The 23,999-nt window shown below is 36.8% G+C and overlaps 1 protein-coding gene across 3 annotated transcripts in view; it reads left to right on the top strand.

Annotated features, from left to right (window-relative positions):
• The window catches only part of vwa8 (von Willebrand factor A domain containing 8), a 123,974-nt gene that overhangs the window by 30,005 nt on the left and 69,970 nt on the right, over positions 1–23,999 (top strand). For 2 of the 3 annotated variants that reach the window (XM_062975601.1, XM_008106817.3), the window contains exons 3-16: positions 779–909; positions 2,295–2,405; positions 3,133–3,300; positions 5,016–5,180; positions 5,505–5,554; positions 6,009–6,117; positions 7,365–7,469; positions 10,549–10,680; positions 11,648–11,782; positions 11,992–12,069; positions 15,610–15,770; positions 16,524–16,637; positions 19,698–19,866; positions 21,268–21,345. In XM_062975601.1, the coding sequence (XP_062831671.1) occupies positions 779–909; positions 2,295–2,405; positions 3,133–3,300; positions 5,016–5,180; positions 5,505–5,554; positions 6,009–6,117; positions 7,365–7,469; positions 10,549–10,680; positions 11,648–11,782; positions 11,992–12,069; positions 15,610–15,770; positions 16,524–16,637; positions 19,698–19,866; positions 21,268–21,345 (1,706 nt within the window). Of the gene's footprint in view, positions 1–778; positions 910–2,294; positions 2,406–3,132; positions 3,301–5,015; positions 5,181–5,504; positions 5,555–6,008; positions 6,118–7,364; positions 7,470–10,548; positions 10,681–11,647; positions 11,783–11,991; positions 12,070–15,609; positions 15,771–16,523; positions 16,638–19,697; positions 19,867–21,267; positions 21,346–23,999 lie in introns of those variants that run through there. The other variant, XM_062975602.1, reaches the window with a different exon arrangement.

Below are 23,999 nucleotides of genomic sequence, written 5' to 3'. Positions count from 1 at the left end.
GCTTGTGTTTTGTTTTCAAGTTCAGAGTAAGTACCGTAATTTAGGATTTGAATATTCATAGGATCTGTTGAATAATATTTCTTGTTCATTTTTATGTCCATGACTACGCAACTGACTGAAAAATAACTTTTCAGTGCTAGATGACAATTAAACCCATGTACCACAGAAAACGTTCCAAGAAAATCATTTCTTGGAATGTGTTAGTGTTAGGCATTCAAAGGGAAATTGATTATTGCTTCAGGATAAGTGTTCAAAAGCTTCTTAGTTGGTATTTGGTGCACTGTATTTATTTTGTCTAATTTTGTATCCTGTCATTTTCCCTAGAAAGTAACAGAGGTGTATTACTTTATTCTTTTTTACCTCTATAACAACAGATTAAGCCAAAAGAGTATTACTTGCCCATATCTATCCAGTATACATGTCTGATGAGTAGGGATTTGAATCTGTCCTCCCCCCCCCCCCCCCAATATTCAGAAACAATATTCCAGCCATAGCAGTACACTGTATTTTACACATTTAATTGGAACCAAGCAATCTGTTATTTTTATCCATCTAGGAACTGACAGATGAACCAGTTTGACTTTCAATAGGGACAGTCAATATGGTACTGGAAAGTACATATCAGAAAATGAGCCTGCAAATAATAAAGCTAGAGAAATTAGAGGGGAAAAGAAGAATAGCGTCTAACTTAGCTAACTTGTTTTGGATTTTTAAAATACTTAATATATTTTTTTCAGTTTTCAGATTTAAATCATAGTTCATGCTTTTTCTTGTGCAGTTTCAGACTCTCTGGCTCAGTCTGTAATTCAACATTTAAGATGGATCATGCAAAAAGATATTTTGGGCCAAGATGTTTTCCTCATAGGACCTCCTGGGCCACTTCGGAGATCTATTGCCATGCAATACTTGGTAAGTTATTGGAAGGCCCAGTTTTTAATTTGAAAATTAAATTAGAAGTCAGGGAGGCTATAGTAATCAGGAGTTGCTTCACAATTGAAAGGAATTTGATTCAAGCCCCAAATGCTACAATTGCATTTTTCCATTTGTTTGTGACTCTCCAGACATTTTGTATATGTAATATCTTTTATCATGCTTATATCATGATTTTCCTACTTCAAGCTCTCTACAATGAACCAGAAATTGACCAGACATACTTAGCTTTACCAATGTTGCTATATCATACATTTTTAGATGAAGTCTTGAACTTGGTCTCTCAGACATAGCCTTCAGGGACAAAAGAGATTGCATCTGAAATTCTGTAACTGGTTCATCCAGTACCAGTGCCAATGTGAGACTGGAGGTGAAATTAAAATGTGGCTAAAGCAGCCACATAATAGGTCCCATAGGGATCCTATTGCGTCTAGGATATTATGCTTGCAGAGAATTAGATTTGATCCATAATCACAGTATGAAAATCTGGAAAAAAATGAAATACTTCAAATAAAGAATTGTAAGCCCCAAAATATAATAAGTTTGCATTATTTTGTAAGGGTAGTTCCGATCATCTGTATGTATTCAAGAAATGAATTGCAATCCTCCAAGTCATAGTATCTTTCACATGTAATTTTTAGTGCCAGGTGACAATTCATCAAATGTCCCTTAATACATTTGACTGTTAAAATATTGGTACTTTGTTACTGGAAAAATATTTTTTTCTCTACTTACGGTGTAATAAATAGAAGATCTAGTAATACTTGCAACATTTGAAAGAATGACGTATGGACCAAATTTTTAAATGGACTTGTATTTTGCTAATTTTTATAGAAACTTTAGATGTTGAGGTTATTTTCCTTCCTTCCTGTTTTTTGTTTTCCTGCTTTTGTTATCTTGAAACATTATTGTATATAACTGGGATCATTTTGAATGTAAATTTAAAAAGAATCCTGTAAGGAAATTAAGTATGGTAACAATTATATTTGCTAGTTTGTTACTCTTGAACACACTGTAAACAGGGCTAATGGAAGTATAATGGAGACTATAAGCTTGTTTCTTATTTCAGTGTGTTGGTCTTGCCTCTCATTTAGCTGTATCCTTACAGAAAGCAAATATTTCTGTTCTCTGATCTAATGATTTAGAGTTGAATGCTGTAGCAATGCTAATAAAAGAGGTAGAATATAACGGGGGGGAAATGAAGTCATGCTGACTGGATTAGGTTTTGAGATAAAACTGTGGCTCCTTTGGGCCAGATCCATTTAGTGATGTGTTGCTGCCTAGGTTTCTATTGAGTATTTTTTTTTGTTAAACTAGATGGATCATAATTGCAATGCTTTGAAATATTTTACTACATTTTGTAGGAATTGACCAAGCGGGAAGTGGAATACATTGCACTCTCAAGGGATACAACTGAAACTGATCTCAAACAGCGGAGAGAGATTCGTGCTGGCACCGCCTATTACATTGATCAAGTGAGTAGCTGTAGCAGCCTTAAATCTTAGGCTTCATATAGTAAGAGATGTACAATGAAAAGCCACACTCTAAAGGACATTTCTTTATCCATATTCTGTGGCAGTCAGTGTTTGAGGAAGGGACATAGTTCAGTAGTGGAGGGAATGGTTTATATGGAAAAGCTTCCATATGCAATTTTAGAGATCTCTGGAGATCTGGGAACTGGAACACATCTTCTCTGAAACTCTGAAATTTTACACTCTAGGCCAGTGTAAAATTAAAGACAAGTGACCCCAAGATCTAGCTGCTAGACCAATGTTCTGACTGGACACTGCTCATTTTTTTAACTTGCGAGAGATAGAATTGGTTCTTCTCACAAAGTTTTTGTGTTCTAGTATATTTTAAGTGCACAACATGGAAAGGAGGGAATTGACTTTTTTTAAACTAGGACCTCCCCTGTTTCCCTTTCATTGATTACTTTCTTGCTTCCTCTTCTTTCTTAGAGTGGCTTTCTCCCTGCTTAGGTTTTTTGGTCCTCTCTTAAGTCTTCTGACTTCAGTTTGTACATGCTCGCTATTCTATTAATCATTCAATTGTCTTTATTTGGTGGTTAGACAAAAAGATATTTAGAAGATCCATTGGTGATTTGCATGAAAGAAAATATACCAGCCAATTTTTTTTCAAGCAGGTTTTGTGAATTATATACAGTTATCTGTAGCTCTAATGCTGTTTTGCTTTGATTGGTAGTGTGCAGTCCGTGCAGCTACAGAAGGTAGAATCCTAATTCTGGAAGGTTTGGAGAAGGCTGAGAGGAATGTCTTACCGGTATTGAACAATTTACTGGAGAATAGGGAAATGCAACTTGAAGATGGTCGTTTTCTTATGGCAGCAGAACGTTATGACAAACTGCTAAAGGTACAAACAAATTGTTCTGAATTTGTGGATGCAAGTAGAAGTTGCTAAAGAATCCCATCTATCCAAAAGCCTTGTTTGGATCTATGCCTGGGCCCCTCAATAGATGTTTAATGGAGACTGTCTCTCTTCCCTTCAGTTCTAAACATATTTGCTATTGAATTATTGAACCATAATAATCTAAGCACATATGTTTGCATATTTTCTTGTGACAGACTTTTGTGTAAGTGGTGATATGTCTATCCAAAACATTTAGTTTTCATATAAAGTTCTGATGAGTTAGTTCTTAATTACTAAATTGCCTGTTTAGTGAAACATAATCATATTTCCTTTTGTTTCATTATGAAAATGCTCGAGTTCTCCGGAATTTATTAAAGATTTCAATCAATCAGTTTTTATAATAAAAGTATACTTCCAAGTTATTCACTTTTAAATAATTTTGGATATACTGGGCCTGTTTGAATACTTTACATTCAATTAACATAAAGTAGACTATATTTAATATTTGTTTTCAAATTCCTCATTTGAGTAAATACACTGGAAACAAAAGGGGATTTTAAAATGCTCTCTTGATTTACAACAATTTGCTGGCGCTGATCAAATATAAACCTAATCAAGTAATCAGAGCTTTAGTTGATTAATTTACTGGGTTAAAGCTTGCAGTCCTAGACCTAAGATGCAAGCCAGATTGTTTCAGAAGTTAACTAAAAAAAATACTTTCCTTTTGCATTGTTTTAATTCTCTCCTTATTATATTCTACTTCTTAACAGTAAATAATACAGCTTCCCTTTTTAAATTCAAGAATAGTTGCATGGAAAGAAAAACAGTTATAGTATTTTTTTTCAGGGTCTCTGTGTGTGCGCACACATTTTAGAGATGGGCCCATAGAATTTTATTCCAATTCCAAAATATAGCCTGTTGAGCAACTTGGGAAATCACAATGAACTTGGTGGGTGAAAAATTGCACATGTGGAATACAAGGTTCTAAGTTTGGGGCTTATAGTCAATGTTTTCTTAAGCATATCCTTAGGACAATAAATATGTAACAGAGCTATAGCTGTTATGTTGGATTTTATATTGTTTGGCATCAGTAGATCTGCAAAGGAAATTGATATTACCAGTCCTTTGGGGCCTATTACCAACATGCAGGTGATTAGAAAGCTCACATTTAACAGATTCATAAAATTGATCATATAGCTCTTTGTCCTTTGAAGAAGCATCAATAAGAATAGTTTAAAAGAATCATTCAAACTGATGAATTCATGGAGAAGTTCATAAGATGAAAAAGGAAGTCTGCATTCTTTGCCCATGTTTAGACTGTGTATCTCTTGCCTCGTTTTAAATAAAGCTCTTGTACTTTTGGGGCTTCACTCTGAAAAATCATAGAATTGGAAGAGATTCCATACGCCATGTAGCCTAGCGCCCTTCCATACAAGAAAAGCACAATCAAATTGCTCCCAACAGATGACTATCCAGCTTCTGTTTAAAAGCCTCCAAAGAAGAAGCTTCCACCACACTCCCAATAGGTTTTGTGTGAAGTAGTCCTAAAATTAATAATTTACATAAAATTGACTTGAAGGTTGTGCTGGTTCTGGATCTCAGAATATGTTCTACATCTTTGTTATCTGTTCAAATATCTTTACATTGGGACACGAAAATAACTGGCATTTTTTCTGAAGTGGTTGCTGAAACATAATTGCAAGTCTGCTTATATTTAGGAACATGATAAAGCAGAGTTGGATGCATGGAGGATTGTTAGAGTCAGTGAAAACTTCAGAGTAATTGCGCTGGGCCTTCCTATCCCTCGATATTTGGGTAATCCGTTAGACCCACCACTGCGGTCTAGATTCCAAGCTAGAGATGTTTATTATCTACCCTTTAAGGTAAGTAATTTTATAAAGTTCTGATGTGTAAAAAGGACAGTTGAGCAGTCTTCATATGATTTACAAATTCCCTCAACTGAGATATAAAGTATTGTCCTAGATTTGGTTTGTGTATTCCATACTACTTAAATGAAGATTCCAATGTAAATTAGAAGATTCTGGATTCACAGCTAAACACTTTGGTACAAAAGTTTGGTTATGATATTTAACACATAGGAATCAGTAGTATGCTCAGATTCAAGCTGAGCAACAGAATTACTCTGTAATAGAATGGTCCTTGTACAATACGCATTATAGCCTCATATGTGGTATATTTTGTTTTAGGACCATCTTTCACTCTTATATTTAATGGGACCTTCTGTTTCAACAGAGAGGTAAATATGTATATAAAATGTGGATAAAGTGGTCTTAGAATTTTCTTTTCTTTGCTGTTTGCTTATCTTCTCAGTTCATCATGAATGTTGCATTGTTATAGACCTGTTGTGGTGCAGACACATGAATCATGTGGGAGACTTTGGACAAAGTGGGCATTCTAGTAAATTTCATGGCTAATCTACTTCATCAAATAATTGTTATGTAATTCAGGGTAAGGCTATATTCAGTTCTAGATTTTGAGGTAAAGTGAAGAAAACTTCTCAACGAGTAAACCTGGATGAGAGCCCCCTTAGCCACTTAATTTGACATTTTCCGCACTTATTGGAGGTCCCGTGATTTCAAAAAGGCTAAGGCTTGCAGATTCACACACACTATAAAAATTATTTGACTGAATATTTTGAATTTAGAAATTTAAAATTCTTCTGAAATTACTTTTGTCTGTCATATTTACAGAATTTCCCAGCTTTTGTCCTTTGCAACAACTCTTTGCACCCAAGAATCCTCTGCATTGGGCCTCCCTGACTTTCCTTTAGACAGTTTGTCATCAGCTGTGCTTATTCTGGTAGGTCAATTCCTAAATTCATCAAAGCTATATAAAAAGAACCTTGTTCATATGATTTTACTTGGAGATATAATAAAATATTACCTCAGAATTTCAGCTGAAATGAAATGCAGTAAGACTCTGATACAGAAACTTTAGGGATGTACTCTGCTCATAATGATTTTAATGAGTTCCATTGCAAAGTTTGGACCTCAGACGGCTATGTTGGAAATAGGAAAAAATGATAAAAGACATGGAAAGTGTCACACCTTTTGAGTCCAATCAATAATGACAAAGTATTGTGCCAACCTCCAGAACAGGCTAGATGGTAAACAAGCAAAGTGTATAGATAAAAAATGGTTGATGTTCAAAACACAGAGTACATATCTTATTGGAATATTAATATGGGACGATCTGAAGTGAAAGCTAAAGATATTCAAATCAGAGGTGGTTTCATTTGACACTTTCCCACAAGAAATTAGAAACAAACACTAGTAGGATTCCAAAAATCTAGAACATTATTGCTTTTGTATTTAGTATTTGGTGTAATCTAGAGGAGTCTCATTGATGATGAGACATTTTCCAGCTTTTAGATATGATGTAAGAAGTATCCTAATCCCTTTGTTGCCTCAGTGTCTATCTACATGTATGTGATATGATGAATCCTTTTAAAAAGAGTTTGAAGAGCTTTATTTTAAAAGGTAAAGGTTTCCCCTTGACATTAAGTCTAGTCATGTCTAACTCTGGAGGTTGGTGCTCATCTCCATTTCTAAGGTGAAGAATCGGCATTGTCCGTAGACGCTTCCAAGGTCATGTGGCTGGCATGACTGCATGGAGCGCTGTTACCTTCCCATCGGAGCGGTACCTATTGATCTCACATTTGCATGTTTTTGAACTACTAGGTTGACAGAAGCTGGGGCTAACAGCCAGAGCTCACCCGGCTCCCTAGATTCGAACCGCCGACCTTTCGGTCAGCAAGTTCAGCAACTCAGTGGTTTAACCTCCTACGCCACTGGGGGCTCCAATTTATTTACTTTAGGACAATGGGAACAATCCCCCTCCCAGACAAAATAGACTTGAACACAATTTTCAAAGTGATAAAAAGGAAACTGAAGATAAGACTTGTGCCCTATTCATACCCCCCTTCCACGAAAGCCACCCAAAGACCTGTTGGACAATATTTGTCTATCGCTCATCTCTGTTTTCTTTAAGTTTAATATATTAGTGATTTGTACAATTTTTTCCCTCTGTTTTTTCCCTTCATTAAGAACTCCTTTCCTATGATGTCAATCCAGCATATAATCGAATGGCTTTATCCATATAATGTTCTATTGGGAAAGGAAGGCAAGACAGCAGTAGTAGATGCCTTAAAAGTAAGTGTTCATTGTACATATAGAAATTATTCTATCAATATGTTGTAGCTAGTGCACACATCACCCAATAGTTACTCAGCCATGGGGAAGAGGCTGGAATTAGTGACAGGTATAAGCACTCTCACTTCTTTCTCACTTCTGAGGCATTCACAGATTCTGTGTCAACCTGGTAATTTATATCTTGCCTTTCAGAGGCTCAGGACTGCAATCATGCCCATGGTTAATCTCACGAGCTTTGTGATAATTAGGGGCATATTTACAAGGGAAGGAATCCCCAGGGCTTGTGTAGAGTTCAGTACTCCATACCAGCCCCAGGGGAAGCTTCACTGCTTGCCTGTATCCCATGGTGGCAGTGGAACGAAGTCCTGATCTAGTGGGGCTTATCTTAATTGTCACAGTGTCCATGGAGTTCTCAAGAGTTCCTGGCTGTCATTGGATGCCATTGCTAATGTTTGCAAGGCTGCTCAGGGGCCTTGGAAAGAGGAGAAAGGAGGGAGTAATCCTTTGGAACGCAAGGTGACTGTGTGAACAGGAGGGCTCTGATTTGGAATTGGCCCAACTGTTTACATGACTTTGGAAGCGCAGGGGCTGCTCTGAAGCATTTCCTGACCTTGGCTAATCTGCCTTTGTTATGCATTGGTAACAAGAAGGGACTGTGCTATATATTGGCACTATGAGATCGATTCTCAGCTGCCCCTGCTTTAGTACCCATGTAGATATACACTAGGGCGAAGAAACAAAGATTGGAGTAACATCAACAGTGGGTTTCATGGGTACGTGAGATTGTGAACTTTGATCTCCTGATCCAAGTGGAATGTTTTGTGTCTGATGTTGTCCCCAGTCCCTTGGCTCAAGTCAAATGTTTTCCGGCTTTACACTATTAATTGACTGGCTGACTAAACTTTATTCTATGGAAGCCACCGGAGCCCATGGTTTATACTCTGTTATTTGACTTTGTTATTTTGTTAAGTCCAAAAACGTAATGTGCTATATATCTTTTATTTTTAAGACACACAGTAATCATCTTAAGCCTAGCTCTTACTGAGGTGGTAAATTTGTTTTTGGAATGTTTCACTTCAGATGGAGGTGGGGGGATTACTGGTTCTTTAGACTACACATGCCAGAAACGTTTTTCCCTGTATAATTCAATGGATGAGACTTCTGTTTGTTTATTATTAAAATACAAATATAAATATATATAGAAAAACCTAAGTTTCCAGTAATTTAAAAAAAATGTTACTGCTGTTTTATGTTGGCCAAAGATATATTATAGTTACTGCCATGTTCTGTAGTTCTCTTTTTTATTTTTATTTCATGGGTGAAGAAAGGAAAGATGAAAAGAGAAATGATGAAAACCATATGTGAAAGCATTCCAGCAGCCTTGTTTTCTTTACATTATTCTTTTTGACATGTTGAAGCCTAATGATGACTGTATAGGAAGGGTTTCTTGAGGGACATATTCTTCAGTGCTCATTGTGCCCTGTAGACTAATTGAGATAAATACAGAAGATGTAAATTGACAGTATTATTGCTTAAAGAAATAAATGCATCCCATTCCTAAGCATACCTAATTGGAAGTAATTCCTAGTGAATTTATTAGGCCTCACTGTAAAGGAAATATACATTACATCTGTACCTTTTTTCCAGATCAGCTTTTTTACTCACATTAGACTTCATCAAAATCATCATGTTGGCTGCCTTCCTTCTATATTGATTAATCAGATGGGTTTTAAGTTACATTGCAAATTCTAAGTAACAAATCATACATTACATTTAGAAAATTGGATTTAACCCCCCTCCCTCTCTCTCTCTCTTGCTGCTGCTGCTAAATCAACCTTTTAATGGGTTTAAACATAAAGAGATTACTATCTCAGTCTGTTTATTCACCTGTTTTGGGTGTCCACAGACCTGAATCATTGTGTTAGTGCCAAGCAGAATAAGCTCATTGAATTGATGGGAACTACACTAGTGTTAACTCATCATTTAACAATTGATTTAAATAGAAGCACTGTTATTGGAACTACCAATAGAATGCAGACAACAGTCTTGCTAAAATACAGGAGACTTCCAGCTGAACTGTTGTAGTTTTCCCATATAATGTGTGCTCTTTTATGTAACCCTAGTAACAGTTGTGATCTGTGTCAGTCTTCATTCCCCACTCCTCCAGTGAGGCCATCCTAATGTTCCTCAGGTTTGTCCCTTCCCAGAACACCTACATGGAGATCATCATGGTGTGCCAGTGTGGCCCAGGCTATTTTCCTTCCCCATCACACTATTATTTAATGATTTACCAGCTTTAGTAGAGTTTTTCCTATTCTAAAATTCTCAAAATGTAGTTGCTGACATTAAAAGCTTTAGGCTAAAGTATGCTGATATTTCTGTCCTAAACTTTGTTCTATTTTGCCCACCTGATACAGAATTGTGGCTTTTGAATATTTTGAATTTTGAAAGAGGTCCCTTATTCCTGCTAGACAGCAAGGGTATAAATCGTATGGCCTGTGGATTGCGAGCACATACATGTAGGGAGGGAGAGAGATTTGAGACCCTCAGACTCTCCCTTGACCCCGTGAAAACCCTTCCAGTGAAAACTTAGCAAAAATGTCATTTCAGTTCTAAATGCCTTTAAAATTCTGCCCTAAAACAAGGCACAGATCTTCATGGTTTTACAAAACTGGAAATAGACATTTGTCCACCTCTGGTCTTATTTGGTGGAATGGAACTTGTATGCCTCATGGTTGGTCCTGGGGCCCAAAATTAGTCCTTGGACCTTAAGAACTTCTCTGGTGTTGTTATATAAGGCAATGTCTAGTGGCTGTTAGCAGTTATTAATATGAGGTCAACACAATGACCTGGTTCAGCATAGAGGCACCCTTGACATACTAGAGTGGATAAGTCTGTTGTATTGGTTCGAAATGTGTTTTCAGATAGAGGAAAGATCTAATTTGAATTAGAAACAAATGATGTGCTGTGAAGAGTCTATTTCTTCTTATTCATTTAATTTATTTAGAGCATGTATACCTTGCTCTTCAGGCAAAAAGGCTCCCAGACAAACAGATATAAATTAGTCTTTCTTTCTCAGCGGTTTGAGCTCCAGGATTCAGAAAAGCATTTTGTATCTACAAGAGTTGTAAATGTGAAAAAGAAGGAGGTTGACAAGATCTTGCTGGCTGATGTGACAGTTCAAATAGCTGACAAAGCTGTGACAGTTCAGGTAATTATATACAGATTTGATCACGATAGGGTAAGTTTTGTTGTTCTTGTCTAGCTATCTTGCCACCCTAATTTCTTTTTTTAGTACTGCTCAAGATTTTGTATAGAAAGTAAGCAACATTTAACAGCCCAGAAAGGTGCATTACTTACCCAGAAAATATTTTTATTGGTTCATGAGTTTGTGAGTGCTCTTTATATGTTCTGGACCCCAATAATTTAAAGATTAAAGAAAAAGACTTAGAATTGCACCAAATATGTTTCTAGAAGCAGTATACACGCATCAGCATAAAGCACTAAGGACGTTAAGGCTTGGTGTAATAAAAAGAGGGGTTAGGCAGGCATACTCCAATCTCATGCAAGATGGGTTTGTGATGTCAGAACCTATTTTAGGAGCCTCATGTGATAAGGTTTAACATTGTGAGTACTAGTCACAGAGAACCTTGAGCTTGTTTGCATCCCCCATCTCTCTCCTTCTCCGTTACAGCCATAAGCATGAGATTGGATGCAGCTATTTTCATTTTTATTAACTAAGGTTTACCATTTTACAGTAAATTTTAGTAAATCAAAAGATGCTTAAGATCACAATCACAGTTTATTCAGTTCAGAAAATCATGAAAAACTGTTGTTAATATTAAGTGTTTAATGAAATTAAAACTTCTGAACGTATCTTCATGGATGTCACAAAGTACAAAAGACCAATGTCTAGTGTTACACTAAGGTTTACTGACATTCATAATGCTACACTGTGAGTTTAGAATTACTTGTGATCGAAGCCAATGAGATAATTTCAGACTGAGCTGCAGATGGCAGGCCTAATAACAGTTTATTCATTTCTCAGAATATATGTTTTATTTGTATTATTATTTGCTTCCTGGTGACAACATTTAAGCAAGGTTGAGCTTGTTTGGCCGGTTTGGGAAATGCTATATCATGATTGTAATGCTTAATGTTTACTATCGTCTCGGTAGGTTCCTGCTGGGACTAGACCATTTGACCTTCATTCTGGGACAGATGGCTTCATAAAGACTTTCAGCCATGAGCAACTATTGGCAGAAATGATGCAGTCTCATATGGTGAAAGATATCTGTTTGATTGGGGAAAAAGTAAGTGTAGTAATGTATAACAATACATTATAATACTGTATTTTACAACAAAAGAAATAAAAATCAAGCCCTTTATGTTAAAAACAATCCTGTTCCTACCTATTTATCACAGAATACCTTTAGTCAAGATGTTCAATTGTTTCATGTCCACATTGAATGACTACTTTCATGAAGATTTCAAAGCATTTCTCTCCTTTTCCCCCACTCAGGGCTGTGGCAAAACTGTTGTTGCTAAGGAGTTTGCAGCTATGTTAGGATACAACATAGAACCTCTCATGCTGTATCAGGTAAATCCATTGATATTGTATATACAGGGGCATATAAATATTGGCTTTCCTCAGAGGTTAGATGTCTGTTTGCCTCTTCCTACATGGACTAGTTCTTATTGAAGAGGCAAATAGATGACAGTTAAGAGTACAGATGGAGAACTCTCATTAGCAATATTCCTGAGCATAGTTGTCAGCATGTAATTTCCATCAAGTCAACTTCAAGGTGTGGCAGTGCTACATGTGAGAGACCGTCAAGGCTCCATTTCATCAACAACTTTGCTCAGGTCTTGCTAATGCAGGGTTTCCTTGTTTCATCAAATACACTTGTAATATGATGTTGGTCTTTTTATACTTCTTCCCACTTTCAAGCACGATTGTGTTTATAATGAATCACACCATCTCATTATGTGGCCAACATATAAAACTCCTGATTCAATCGGTTTGACTTCCAGGGAGGAAGTCTAGGATCAATTTATTGGTTATTTTGGCAGTCCATGATTATCTTGACAGGCAGTCCATGGTGTCTGTTAAGATCTCTTCCAGCACAATATTTCAAATGAGTTGATTGTTTCTGTTGAGAGTTGTGAGGTGGCTAGTTGACCTCAATCTGCCTTCTCAATGTTTGGAGTCCTTCATTTATAGCTGTGGTGAATTTTAGAACCTTTGATGGGAAAGCTGTTTAGATTCACTTTGAATTCTTCAGTGGGTTCCAATCTGATTCAGCTGTTTGGGTTGGACTTCACTTGTTGCAGTCCAAGAAAGTAAATGAAAAATTTGAAGGAGTTTGTCCTATCATCGCACTCTACCCTTGCCCATCATCCAGCTTCCTAGAGCTACTTTTAAGGTGTCAGGGAGCTAACACTGAAAGGCAGGTTATTTATGATATGCTCTCTTGCTGGTATATTTTTATCCTCCCCCCAAATAAATATCATAACAATGTTAATTTTGGTCGTGATGTCAATAACAACAATAGTAATAACAATACTGATGTAGGTGTTTGAGCATCACATTACATTTCTGGAGACCAGAGTTCAAACTTCCACATGACCATGGAAACCCTCTGGATGACCATGGCTAAGTCACACTCTTTAGTTTCAAAGGAAGCAATGGCCAAGCTCCTCTGAGCAAATTGTGCCATGAAACCCACATGATATTATCACCATAAATTGGAAATAACTTGAAGGCACATAACAAGTTATCAGTACATTAGACACCTGGAACGAAAAGCTCAGAAGGGAAATATGTAGAAAAAGATATAAAGTGGGACACAGAAGAATGTAACTGAAGGACTTATAGTTGTATTTCAAGAACAGACACTTTAAAAATGCTTTAAAGCAAATACAGTAGAGTCTCACTTATCCAACACTCACTTATCCAACATTCTGGATTATCCAATGCATTTTTGTACTCAATGTTTTCAAAACATCGTAATATTTTGGTGCTAAATTCGTAAATACAGTAATTACTACATAGCATTACTGCGTGTTGAACTACTTTTTCTGTCAAATTTGTTGTATAACATGATGTTTTGGTGCTTAATTTGTAAAATCATAACCTAATTTGATGTTTAATAGGCTTTTCCATAATCCCTCCGTATTATCTAACATATTCACTTATCCAATGTTCTGCTGGCCCGTTTATGTTGGATAAGTGAGACTCTACTGTATTGACAAAATAACTAGAGTATGGACAGTAAATCTCAACTTTATAAGGAAGAGGATGAAACTGTTGACTACTTGAGGACTTCATGCGTCAAAGTTGTATACACCGAATACAGCAAACTCTGTGATAGTGGCTGCAATAATACACTGGAATATATGCAAAAATCCAATTTACCGTCTGGGAAGGACAGATGGTAAATGTGGGAACAGAAGCTTGAAAAAGTTGTTAGAACTTATGACGTAGTAATCCTATAGGACCTTATGATTCATGCTGACAAAAGTTAGAACATAATATGCCAGACATAATTGTGGTTCAGAAAAAGAACGCTTGAATTTCATATATGGGAATCCCAGAGGACAACAGACTCAAAGACAAAGAAAGGGAAAAGTATGAATATATTGTTACCTACAATTTAAATTCAGTGCTGCTATGGAAAAATAGGTACACTGTAATGTATATTACAAGGCAGTGAGAATCTTGCTTTTCAATACCTAGAGTTAGGGATGTATAGTGAGATGGCTCTGCTTGTAGGTTGAAAAAAATATTTAAAATTGTAAAAACAAAAAATGGTGAAATTCCCCAAAAGGATTTCTCCAAGTTCAGAGAATGGGCATTATAATGATCAATGAAAATCCAGTGAAAACAAGTGCGAAGTGATGCATATTGAGGTGAAAAGACCTGACTTCCCATACACATTGATGGGATCTGAGCTGATAGTTGATAACCAAGGAATCTCAGGGTCATCACTGATGTGTCACTTTTTTTTTTTTTAAAGAGGGCAATTCCAAATTTGGACATAATTAGAAAAGAAATACAAATCAAATTGGTGATATCTCACTGGCTTTATTTAAATGACCCCCTCTGGAATATTGTGCACAGATTTGTTCACCACAATTAAAAATGTGTTGTAGAAGTGTAAAAAGAGTTGTGTTGCTGAAAAGACAACCAAAATGATAAAAGGATTGATTGCAATATGTGTGGCTGTGTTGCTTAGGGAAAAGAATAAGAGGAGGATATATCACAGAGGTGTTTAAATTATGCATCTCTTGCACTTTGAGAAACTAACAGCATCAACTGGCATTGATTAGGTTGGGATCCAAGACAGGTCTAAGTACATAATTGTCATCTAGAATTCAGTGCCAAAAGATGACTACCAATTTGGGTGGTTTTGAAAATGGAACTAGAAAAGTTATTGGGCAGCAGAACCATTGGTGGTTGTTTGTCAAGTTGTCATCTGCAATATCAGACACAGTGTGCCTCTGTGCATAAGTTAATCCAGTTTTGGTATCTTTTTATGATTTCATGGCTCAAATCTGCACCATTAATACCTCAAAGCCCTAAAGCATTAAAATTTGATTTATAGTATATGCAGACTGTAATGAAAAATTACAGAAAAATATACTTAAATAAATTCCTCTACCACTGAGTTGTTCTTCCAAATTGGGTTTCTCAAGTGTTGAAAAACTAATTTATAACCAGGAAACAAATAACAGTTATTATTTTTTCCATCCCTAAAGTAAATACAGTACTTCCAAGAAAAGCTGTGGATTTGGGAATAAATCCTTGAACTATCCATGGACTAAAATAATATTTTATCCTTAGTTTATCCCACTGTTAAAGGAGGAATTTTTAAATGTGTTGTATGCTTTGTGGTGTCCATTCTTTACACAGAATTCCAGCAGGCATAAGTCTAATGTACATTCTATATACTGTAGCAAAAAGGAATATAACTTTGGAATAATTGTGTAATACTCCATATACCTATTGTTGAAACAAATAATTTCCAATGTGCCTGTCCTTGACTTGGATAAAGCAAAATATTGTACTGAAAGTAAACTAAAATAATTGTTGATACTCTCTTCAGTATTAGCCCATTGCTGTTATTTTTACTTGTAGGACATGACAGCACGAGATCTGTTGCAACAAAGGTATACTCTCCCTAATGGGGATACTTCCTGGAGACCATCTCCACTTATAACAGCTGCTCTTGAAGGGAAGCTTGTTATTCTTGATGGTATTCATCGTGTCAATCCAGGCACTCTAGCTGTTCTGCAAAGGTAAGAATGCAATGGAATAGGACTGCGGCATATTAGGAGAAGGTATGAATATTAAGGCATATTGAGCAATATTTAATAATATCACCACCAATTTGAATAGTCCAATTTCCTATGAGGATTCCATAACAGTAGTAGTTTTGGGAGATTAAACTATCCTGGTAAGTACTGAAAATCAAGCTGCCAAGAATGTGAGGTCCAACATAATCCTCATTTCCCTTACAGATAATTTTACTATCTAAAAGTGGGAAGGGAAACAAAGGGACATGTTATTTTATATCTAATCCTAACCAAGAGTTATGACGGGCTAATGGGGGTCCTTAGGTGGGAGTGATTATAATTTCCTGGAATTCATTGTACAAGGGAAAGGAGAATCCCAGAATAGTTAGATACACATTTAGAAACTTGAGTAAATTTAGGGAAATACTGGGTATAATCCCTTGGTCAGGAATGCTAAAAGATAAAGGAATTCTGGATGGATGAGAGTGTCTTTAAAGTTGCATTGAGGACCCAATTCTAAACACTTTCAATGAAGAGGAAGAAATTATAGGTCTCTCAAGAAACCAGAATGGATGTCTAAAGAACTTTCAATTGAGGTGAGATTTAAAAGGGGCATGTACAGCTCTATATTGAGACTCCAAGCCATTTAGGATTTGAATGCTGTAAATAAAACCCAGACAAGATAAATATTTCTTTAAATTAGTAGCTATTATATCCAATATGATTAAGCTTTTTGTGTGGCAAATTGTTGTGCAGGTTAATTCACGATAGAGACATTACTCTTTATGATGGCACCAGATTGCTCAGGGAAGACAGGTATCAAAAACTGAAAGAAGATCTGCAGCTCTCAGATGAACAACTACAGCAAAGGTAACCTGACATTTATTAATTTTTGTCATGGTTCATATAATACTTTGTGTAGCCATGGAAAATGTGAGGGGTTTTTTTTAAGACAATGATTGATGGTGTGTATGGACCACTTTTATGGCCTTTTCACCTAGGTGAATGAAACACAACAGAAGAATCTGCTGCATCCCTATATTTAATAATCCTAGTTCATGTGTGTCCATGTATGAAGGTTCACAGTCTAAATTATCTTATTGCTGTGAGGATGGTATTTGAATGGTGTTATAATATAAAATGGCTTCAATTAAAAATCTTATTGCTCAAAGTGAAACATACACAAATACTTCAAGGCACACTTTTGAGGGTAGAAGAGACTATAGTGTTTTGTTTTGTTTTTAAAAAAAGACAAGCCTATATTCAAAATATAGTGTTCAAACCCAACTCTATATATTCTTGCGGATGTCTGTGTATCAGACTTTTAGCTGATTTCATGTTAAAAGGTAAAGCTTTCTCTTGACATTAAGTCTAGTTGTGCCCGACTCTGGGTTGGTGTATCTGGGTTGGTGCTCATATCCATTTCTAAGCCAAAGAGCCGGCGTTGTCTGTAGATGCCCCCAAAGTAATGTGGCCAGCATGACTGCATGGAGCACCTATTGATCTACCCACATTTGCATGTTTTTGAACTGCTAGGTTGACAGAAGCTGGGTCTAACAGTGGGAGCTCGCCCCGCTCCCTGGATTCAAACTTTCATTCAGCAAGTTCAGTGGCTCAGTGATTTAATCCGCTGTGCCACTAGGGGCTCTGATTTCACGTTAGACAATATTTATTAACTGACAAGCCAGAACTTTTGTAGAGTGTACAGTTGGTTCTACACATTCATGGGTTTGGCATTTGCAGAGTTCATTGTTTGCAGGTTTGCTCCTCCCTTGAAGCCTGTCGGTGCACATGCTTTATGGGTTGTTAGGCAAGTTTTTGTTGTTTCCTCTCTTCCCCCATGACTTTAGGAACAGAGGAGAAGCAGCACAATGCTTGCGAACTGCCCTGGTTAAGCTAGCTACTGCATGATACCATATTGTTTTATTTGGTGTTTTAAAAATAGCAATCTTTTAATTGTGTTTCAATGTTATTATTAATTTAATTTAATAAGTAGATCTGCCTTTTGCCCTATACTGGGGAAAATGTGACATTTAAATGTAATTAGTTTTTTTAAGTCTTCAAGGGCAGACCCATATTTACTCCATTGCAGTAGTCCAATTGGGAAGTTCTTGGGGTTGTTTACAGATAGAAATGTAACTAGAAATGAAGATCAAGTTTTCAAAGCGTTAGAGTAATTTTAAAAACTGAAGCAGCACTCAGCAGAAATAGATCTATAAAACACAGTATCATATCAAAACACAGAATGAAAGTAAAAAGAAATAAAAGCAAAAAATAATGTTTTAAACTCATAAATGTAAATAATAGACGAAAAACGATTGAAGTTACCCATACTAAGACAACCTAATCATTGGTTATCATCTGCCTAATGGCAACAGAAAAGCATATCTCTGTGAGTTTTTCGGGCTGGATAGCCATGTTCCAGAAGCATTCTCTCCTGAGGTTTCGCCCAAATCTATGGCAGGCATCCTCAATAGGTGTGAGGTCTGTTGGACACTAGGCAAGTGGGGTTTATATATCTGTGGAAAGTCCAGGTTGGGAGAAAGAACTCTTGTCTGTTTGAGGCAAGTGTGAATGTTGCACATGTCTTAGCATTTAATGGCCTTGAAGATTCAAATCCTGACTGCTTCTTGCCTGAGGGAATCTTTTGTTGGGAGGTGTTAGCTAGCAGTGATTGTTTCTTCTCTGGAATTCCCCTTTGTTTGAATTCTCTTTGTTTTCTTGGTACAAACAAGTGTTTATAGATATGGAGGAAAATGTTTTTAAAATGCTTGTAATACATTTGCAAATGCCTGTACTGAAGGGGAGGAGCCTAGCATCTCCTACAACTCCCAGACACAGTGGCAAATGTGTATGAAGTGACTCTCCTCCAAGGACATCAATATAAACAACAGTCATCCTCCAAAATGTTGAAGTACATCCTTTGATCTGTCACCAGTCAGACAGAACTTCCTGAAAGATTAAGGGCTGTGTACCATTCATTCTGTACCTCTGTATTTCACATGTACTGTATTTTAATAAGAGCATGTTCCTTTTGGAAGCCACTTGTCTCATTTTGTGGAATGCACTGTATGAGAAAATAAACTGCTAGCACTTTTTTCTGTCCATATGGAAGGCTTGAGATGAGTTTCAGGAATGAGAATGCTGTCCTATTTAGTAATGAAAACTGAAGCGAATGAAATTGGAAACTTGATGATAACAGTACTATTAAAATAGGATTATTTTCCTTTAATGTAGCTTAGTTGCAAATTCTCTGACCTTTGCATTTTGTTTTTTCAGTCTGACAATTGCATATTCATTGGCTTCTGCTTCACATGATTATTTCAGACACTTTATTGTTTTTGTTTATCAGACAGGGATTAGCTTTGAGGCTTATGACTTTCAGCTAAAAATAACTGATGTCACCATAAGAGCTTTGATCTGAGTGATGGTTTGAACAGTTTACTCTTTGAAATACTTGATTTTGTGTGTTTGTGGAACAGCCAAATCAACTTGTCAACAATTGTTGTTTAACTTATATTTATTGTGCTAGTTAACGATGCTTATTTAATGATTAAATTTATTTTCTGGTTTAGTAATTATTAATTTATAATGATGTTATTTTGTACTGTTTGACTTATGTGCATTTTTTTTTACCAAGGCATTGAATATTTGCCTTTCTTTTTTGTCTGGAAGCCGCACTGAGTCTCCTTGGGGAGACAGGGCAGCCTATAAATAAAGTATTATTATATTATATTATTAGTTTTCACCATTAAGCTCAGATATGAGAGAGCCTTTTGCTCATGCATGCAGTTCCTTATTGTGGGCTGAAAGCAAGGATAAAGACTTTAACTCTTGTTTCCTATCTTGTCCAGCTACAAATAACAATCCAAGGTATTAAACTCTCTGTCCTTCAGAATGAGATACTTAAAATCAACTATTTTCTCACAGGTCCATTTTCCCCATCCATCCTTCCTTCAGAATAATTGCCTTAGCAGAACCTCCTGTTGTAGGAAGCACCACGCAGCAGTGGCTGGGCCCAGAACTCTTAACACTTTTTCTTTTCCATCACATGAAGCCTCTGAGCAAGAGTGAAGAAATTAAAGTTATTAAAGAAATGGTAAGTGTCTGCAAAACTTCTTGCTTGCCATTCGGGTGTATTAGGGGCAAGCTTCAAATTTGTCATAAGACTATTTCTTTTCGTTGCTGGGAAATGTGGGTATTTTTGTTGCTGCCCCTATTATATGTTCCACAGTAATCACATTCCTGTATTTTCCATGACTTTGGTGCATGTTGAGTGAACCACAAAATGAGAATCCTTAAGTTGCACTTCCATTATTGTAATTTCAGTTCTAAGATGACTTTTTCCCTATATAAATATCTATAAAATTGGGGTGCATCTTAGAATTGCAGGTGTATCTTATGTATTTTTGTTGGTGGTGGTGGTACTGAAATTAGGGCGCATCTTACAATTGATAGTGTCTTACAATTGAAGAAATACAGCATCTTTCTGAGATCCTGCCTAGGGACATCACTAGTATGCATTTTTCATATGAATTGTTACACCAACTATGGACGGAGAGATAAGTAGTGGAAGGTGATTTGTTTCCCCTCTTCCCAGAAAGTGTGATTTTTTCATATTAAGCATATTCATACCATATTGGACTAATTTGGAGACCTCTGCATATAGTTTTCTATGTGTGTTTCGAGCATTTGCTTGCTTCTGAAAACTCTGAGACTTTCCAAATTAAGCAGATACTTTTCTCATGTGTAGAGGGTGGCATTTTGCATTATTTGTTTATTATTAATTTTATTTAAATATTTATGTCCTACATTTTATCTAACGATCTCAGGATGATGATTGGGCCGGGCTGTGCCGCAGGCTGGTTAGCAGCCAGCTGCAATAAATAAATCACTCTGACCAAGAGGCCATGAGTTCGAGGCCAGCCTGTGTCGGGGTGAGCACCCAACAATTAAAATTAAAAAAAATAGCCCCTGCTCGTTGTTGAACTAAGCAACCCGAAAGATAGTTGCATCTATCAAGTAGGAAATTTAGGTACCACTTACATGTGGGGAGGCTAATTTATGGCACCATAAACACCATAAAATCATCCAGCCGCCGTTGGAATGAGGAAGTTGCCATCGCAGTGGATGATGAAGCAGCTACTCCCCCTGTGGCCGGAATCAAGCATACCCTCAGGAAGCTGGAAGCTGGAGAAGGTTTAAATTGCCTCTGCATCTGTCTCTGTCTCTGTTCTAAGTTATATGGCATTGAATGTTTGCCTTATATGTGTACAATGTGATCTGCCCTGAGTCCCCTTCGGGGTGAGAAGGGCGGAATACTGTAAATAAATAAAATAAAATAAATTTACAATAATTTACATTGCAAACAATTACAAAGATTATTTTTATTTTACATCAAATCAAAATTTATATTAAATCAAAATGTATTAAATTTTTGTTAGGTATATTTTATTCTATTTTATTTGTATTTATTATTATTATTTATATTTTATTGCAGGTTCCAAATGTTCCTAGTACTGCAGTGGAACAGCTGCTGAAGTTAACACACAAACTTCGTGATACAAATGATCCCACTGTAAGTCCAGCTATTCAAATTTCAATTACTGTTTTGCTTGTTCTCACTGAACTCCTTCTTTGACTGGAACACCATCACTATTGCGTGTGCTGGACTGGTGGGATCTGAGGACCCAGTTTTATTGCCCTTCACTCTTAGAGGCATTGGTCTGTTATTTAAACCTGGTGGTCAAAGTGTTGTCTCTGGACTGCATGCAGCCCCTGGGCGCCACATGTGCAAACACAGAAGCATGCCTTGTCCCCTAAAGCTTCCCATTTTTGCCCTTAAGACACACAGGAACACTGAAAAGCATGAAAATGTACAAAAATGCCATACCCCAGAACCCTCCACTGCTGCAATGCCTTTCCTTTGTAGCCTCCAAAAAAATGACAAAGGGGAGAAGCATGCATTCATTTCCCTTTATTAGCTTGAGAAGGTCTGCAAAGGAAATGCCTCTATTTTCCTCTGTTGTCACTCTCGAAATGACACATGTGAGGGGTAGTCTCTGACCCCCACCTGTGATTTGAATCATCATCCTCGTGGATTTAAGGGGGGGGGGAGATTTCTGGGAATTTTCTGGTCCCATGAAGCAATTAAACATATATTTAGAAAATATATAAATTGAAGGTTTCATGAAATATATTGTGTTCCCATACATTTCATTATTACAATTTCTGTATGTGTCCATATGTCTTATAAGAGGTTGGTTTTACATCTGGTTTGCTAGCAAAGCTGGATTACTGTGTCACAAAATTATGTGTGTTTGGGAAGATCTGATGTAGACCCTTAAATAAACCATTTGCTTTTATTTATTTGCAGGAAGATTGCACATTAATGGAATTGTGAGATAATTTTTTTCCAAATGAAATTAAACTTTTTGTTGTGAAACTCTCATGACAGGATATAAGCCAGAATTTTCTAAATTCTGTGTTGCAACCCATTAGTGTGTTGGGTGAACCTAATGAGAAACCTCTTGGGTCTTTGTGAAATAAGCAGTTAAACATATATTTAGAAAATATATAAATTGAAGGTTTCATGAGATATATTGTGTTCCCATACATTTCATTATTACAATTTCTGTATGTGTCCATATCTCTTATAAGAGGTTGGTTTTACATCTGGTTTGCTAGCAAAGCTGGATTACTGTGTCACAAAATTATGTGTGTTTGGGAAGATCTGATGTAGACCCTTAAATAAACCATTTGCTTTTATTTATTTGCAGGAAGATTGCACATTAATAGAATTGTGAGATAATTTTTGACCCTAATAACAACATCTGCTGTAGAAAATGTCCCTAAGCAATTGCTTTACAAAATAACACTACATATCATTTGAATGTCACAGTAGTCCTTGCAAGCATATTTCCCTCACATGGAGTCCCATCTGCTGATGTAATGAAAAAATAACTGTGTGTTGGAGACGTAGCTTATTTCCTGAAGTGGGTGCCAGCCTTTCCTTAGCAGCCCTTCTGCCAGTTTTAAACAGATGAAAAAGTGCCTTAACACTAATGAATAGTCCATTTAATATTGTCACCACACTATAACCAAATTTGGCTCCCTGTTTCATACTACCTGTTTAGGCAAATGTCGCTTCATATACGTTGATATGTCTTAGCACCACAGTATATTTTGTATCATATTTTTCTGATCTACTTAGCATATACTTTGAGATTCACAGCCAAAAACATTTACCTCAAAATTCTGCCAGCTGTTCATCAGTGGCAATTTATTTATTTAATGTCCAGCTGGCATTGGCAAAGTGTGCCCATGGGACTCACGTCATCCCCAGGGCTATTTTGGTGGCCCATTGTTCCCCATGGGTCAATTTTGGGGGACTGTGTGTGTGTGTGTGTGTGTGTGTGTGTGTGTGTGTATATATATATATATATATATATATATATATATATATATATTCAATATACCCTCAAGGGAGCATGGGAGATCTTTTAACCATGTTATGAGTGCCTCCTGAGCCAGTTTAGTCCACCAGGGAAAACGTTTTTTGAAACATGGAGTGACATTGCCTTGCTTCCTCTTGGTTAATAAAAGACGTGGCCCAGAAAGGCCCCCCAAATCATGGTAAAAATTCCTTCTGTGATGCCTAGAGTGTTGTGACTCAGCCTTTGTGTGACTCTGATGAGGATTCTGGGATGCAGTTTCAAGATGATGGGATTCAGGTTCAAGATGAGTTTCAAGATGACTCTGATGGGAATTATGGGATTCAGGTGCAGAGTGTTCCTGATGTGGGAGATGAGGAGCAGGGAGGCTTTCCCACGGGAAGAAATGATGTTGTTACTGATGATGGTTTTCAGATGCAAGGAGCAGAAAGGGAGAGTAGCTCCCAGCCTCAACCTGATAACACTCACGAGCCCTGTGGCCTTGAAAGCGAAAGCGATGAGGCCGCTTCTCTAGATCGGGCTAGTCGTTTGGAATTTCGGGGCAGATAGGGGGAAAATTGGTGCCATTTTTTGGAATCAGCAGGTCAAATATACCCAGAAACAGGTCTAATATTTGAGGCACCATAAATGTGTGCTGACTAGTGTTATAATTTAAAGAATATTTTCAAAGGATTCAAGTACTGTTTGTTTGCTGGCATCCTTGTTTGACCATGAGTGCCCGTCAGTAAAGCTTTATAGTAGACTGTTCTTTTCCTGTCTCTCATGGGGCACTTGGTCC

Source organism: Anolis carolinensis, chromosome 3 (assembly GCF_035594765.1).
Source record: "Anolis carolinensis isolate JA03-04 chromosome 3, rAnoCar3.1.pri, whole genome shotgun sequence".
Taxonomy (NCBI): Eukaryota; Metazoa; Chordata; class Lepidosauria; order Squamata; family Dactyloidae; genus Anolis; species Anolis carolinensis.
The sequence above is the reverse complement of the archived record's forward strand: the minus strand, read 5'-3'. Positions and strand labels throughout refer to the sequence as shown.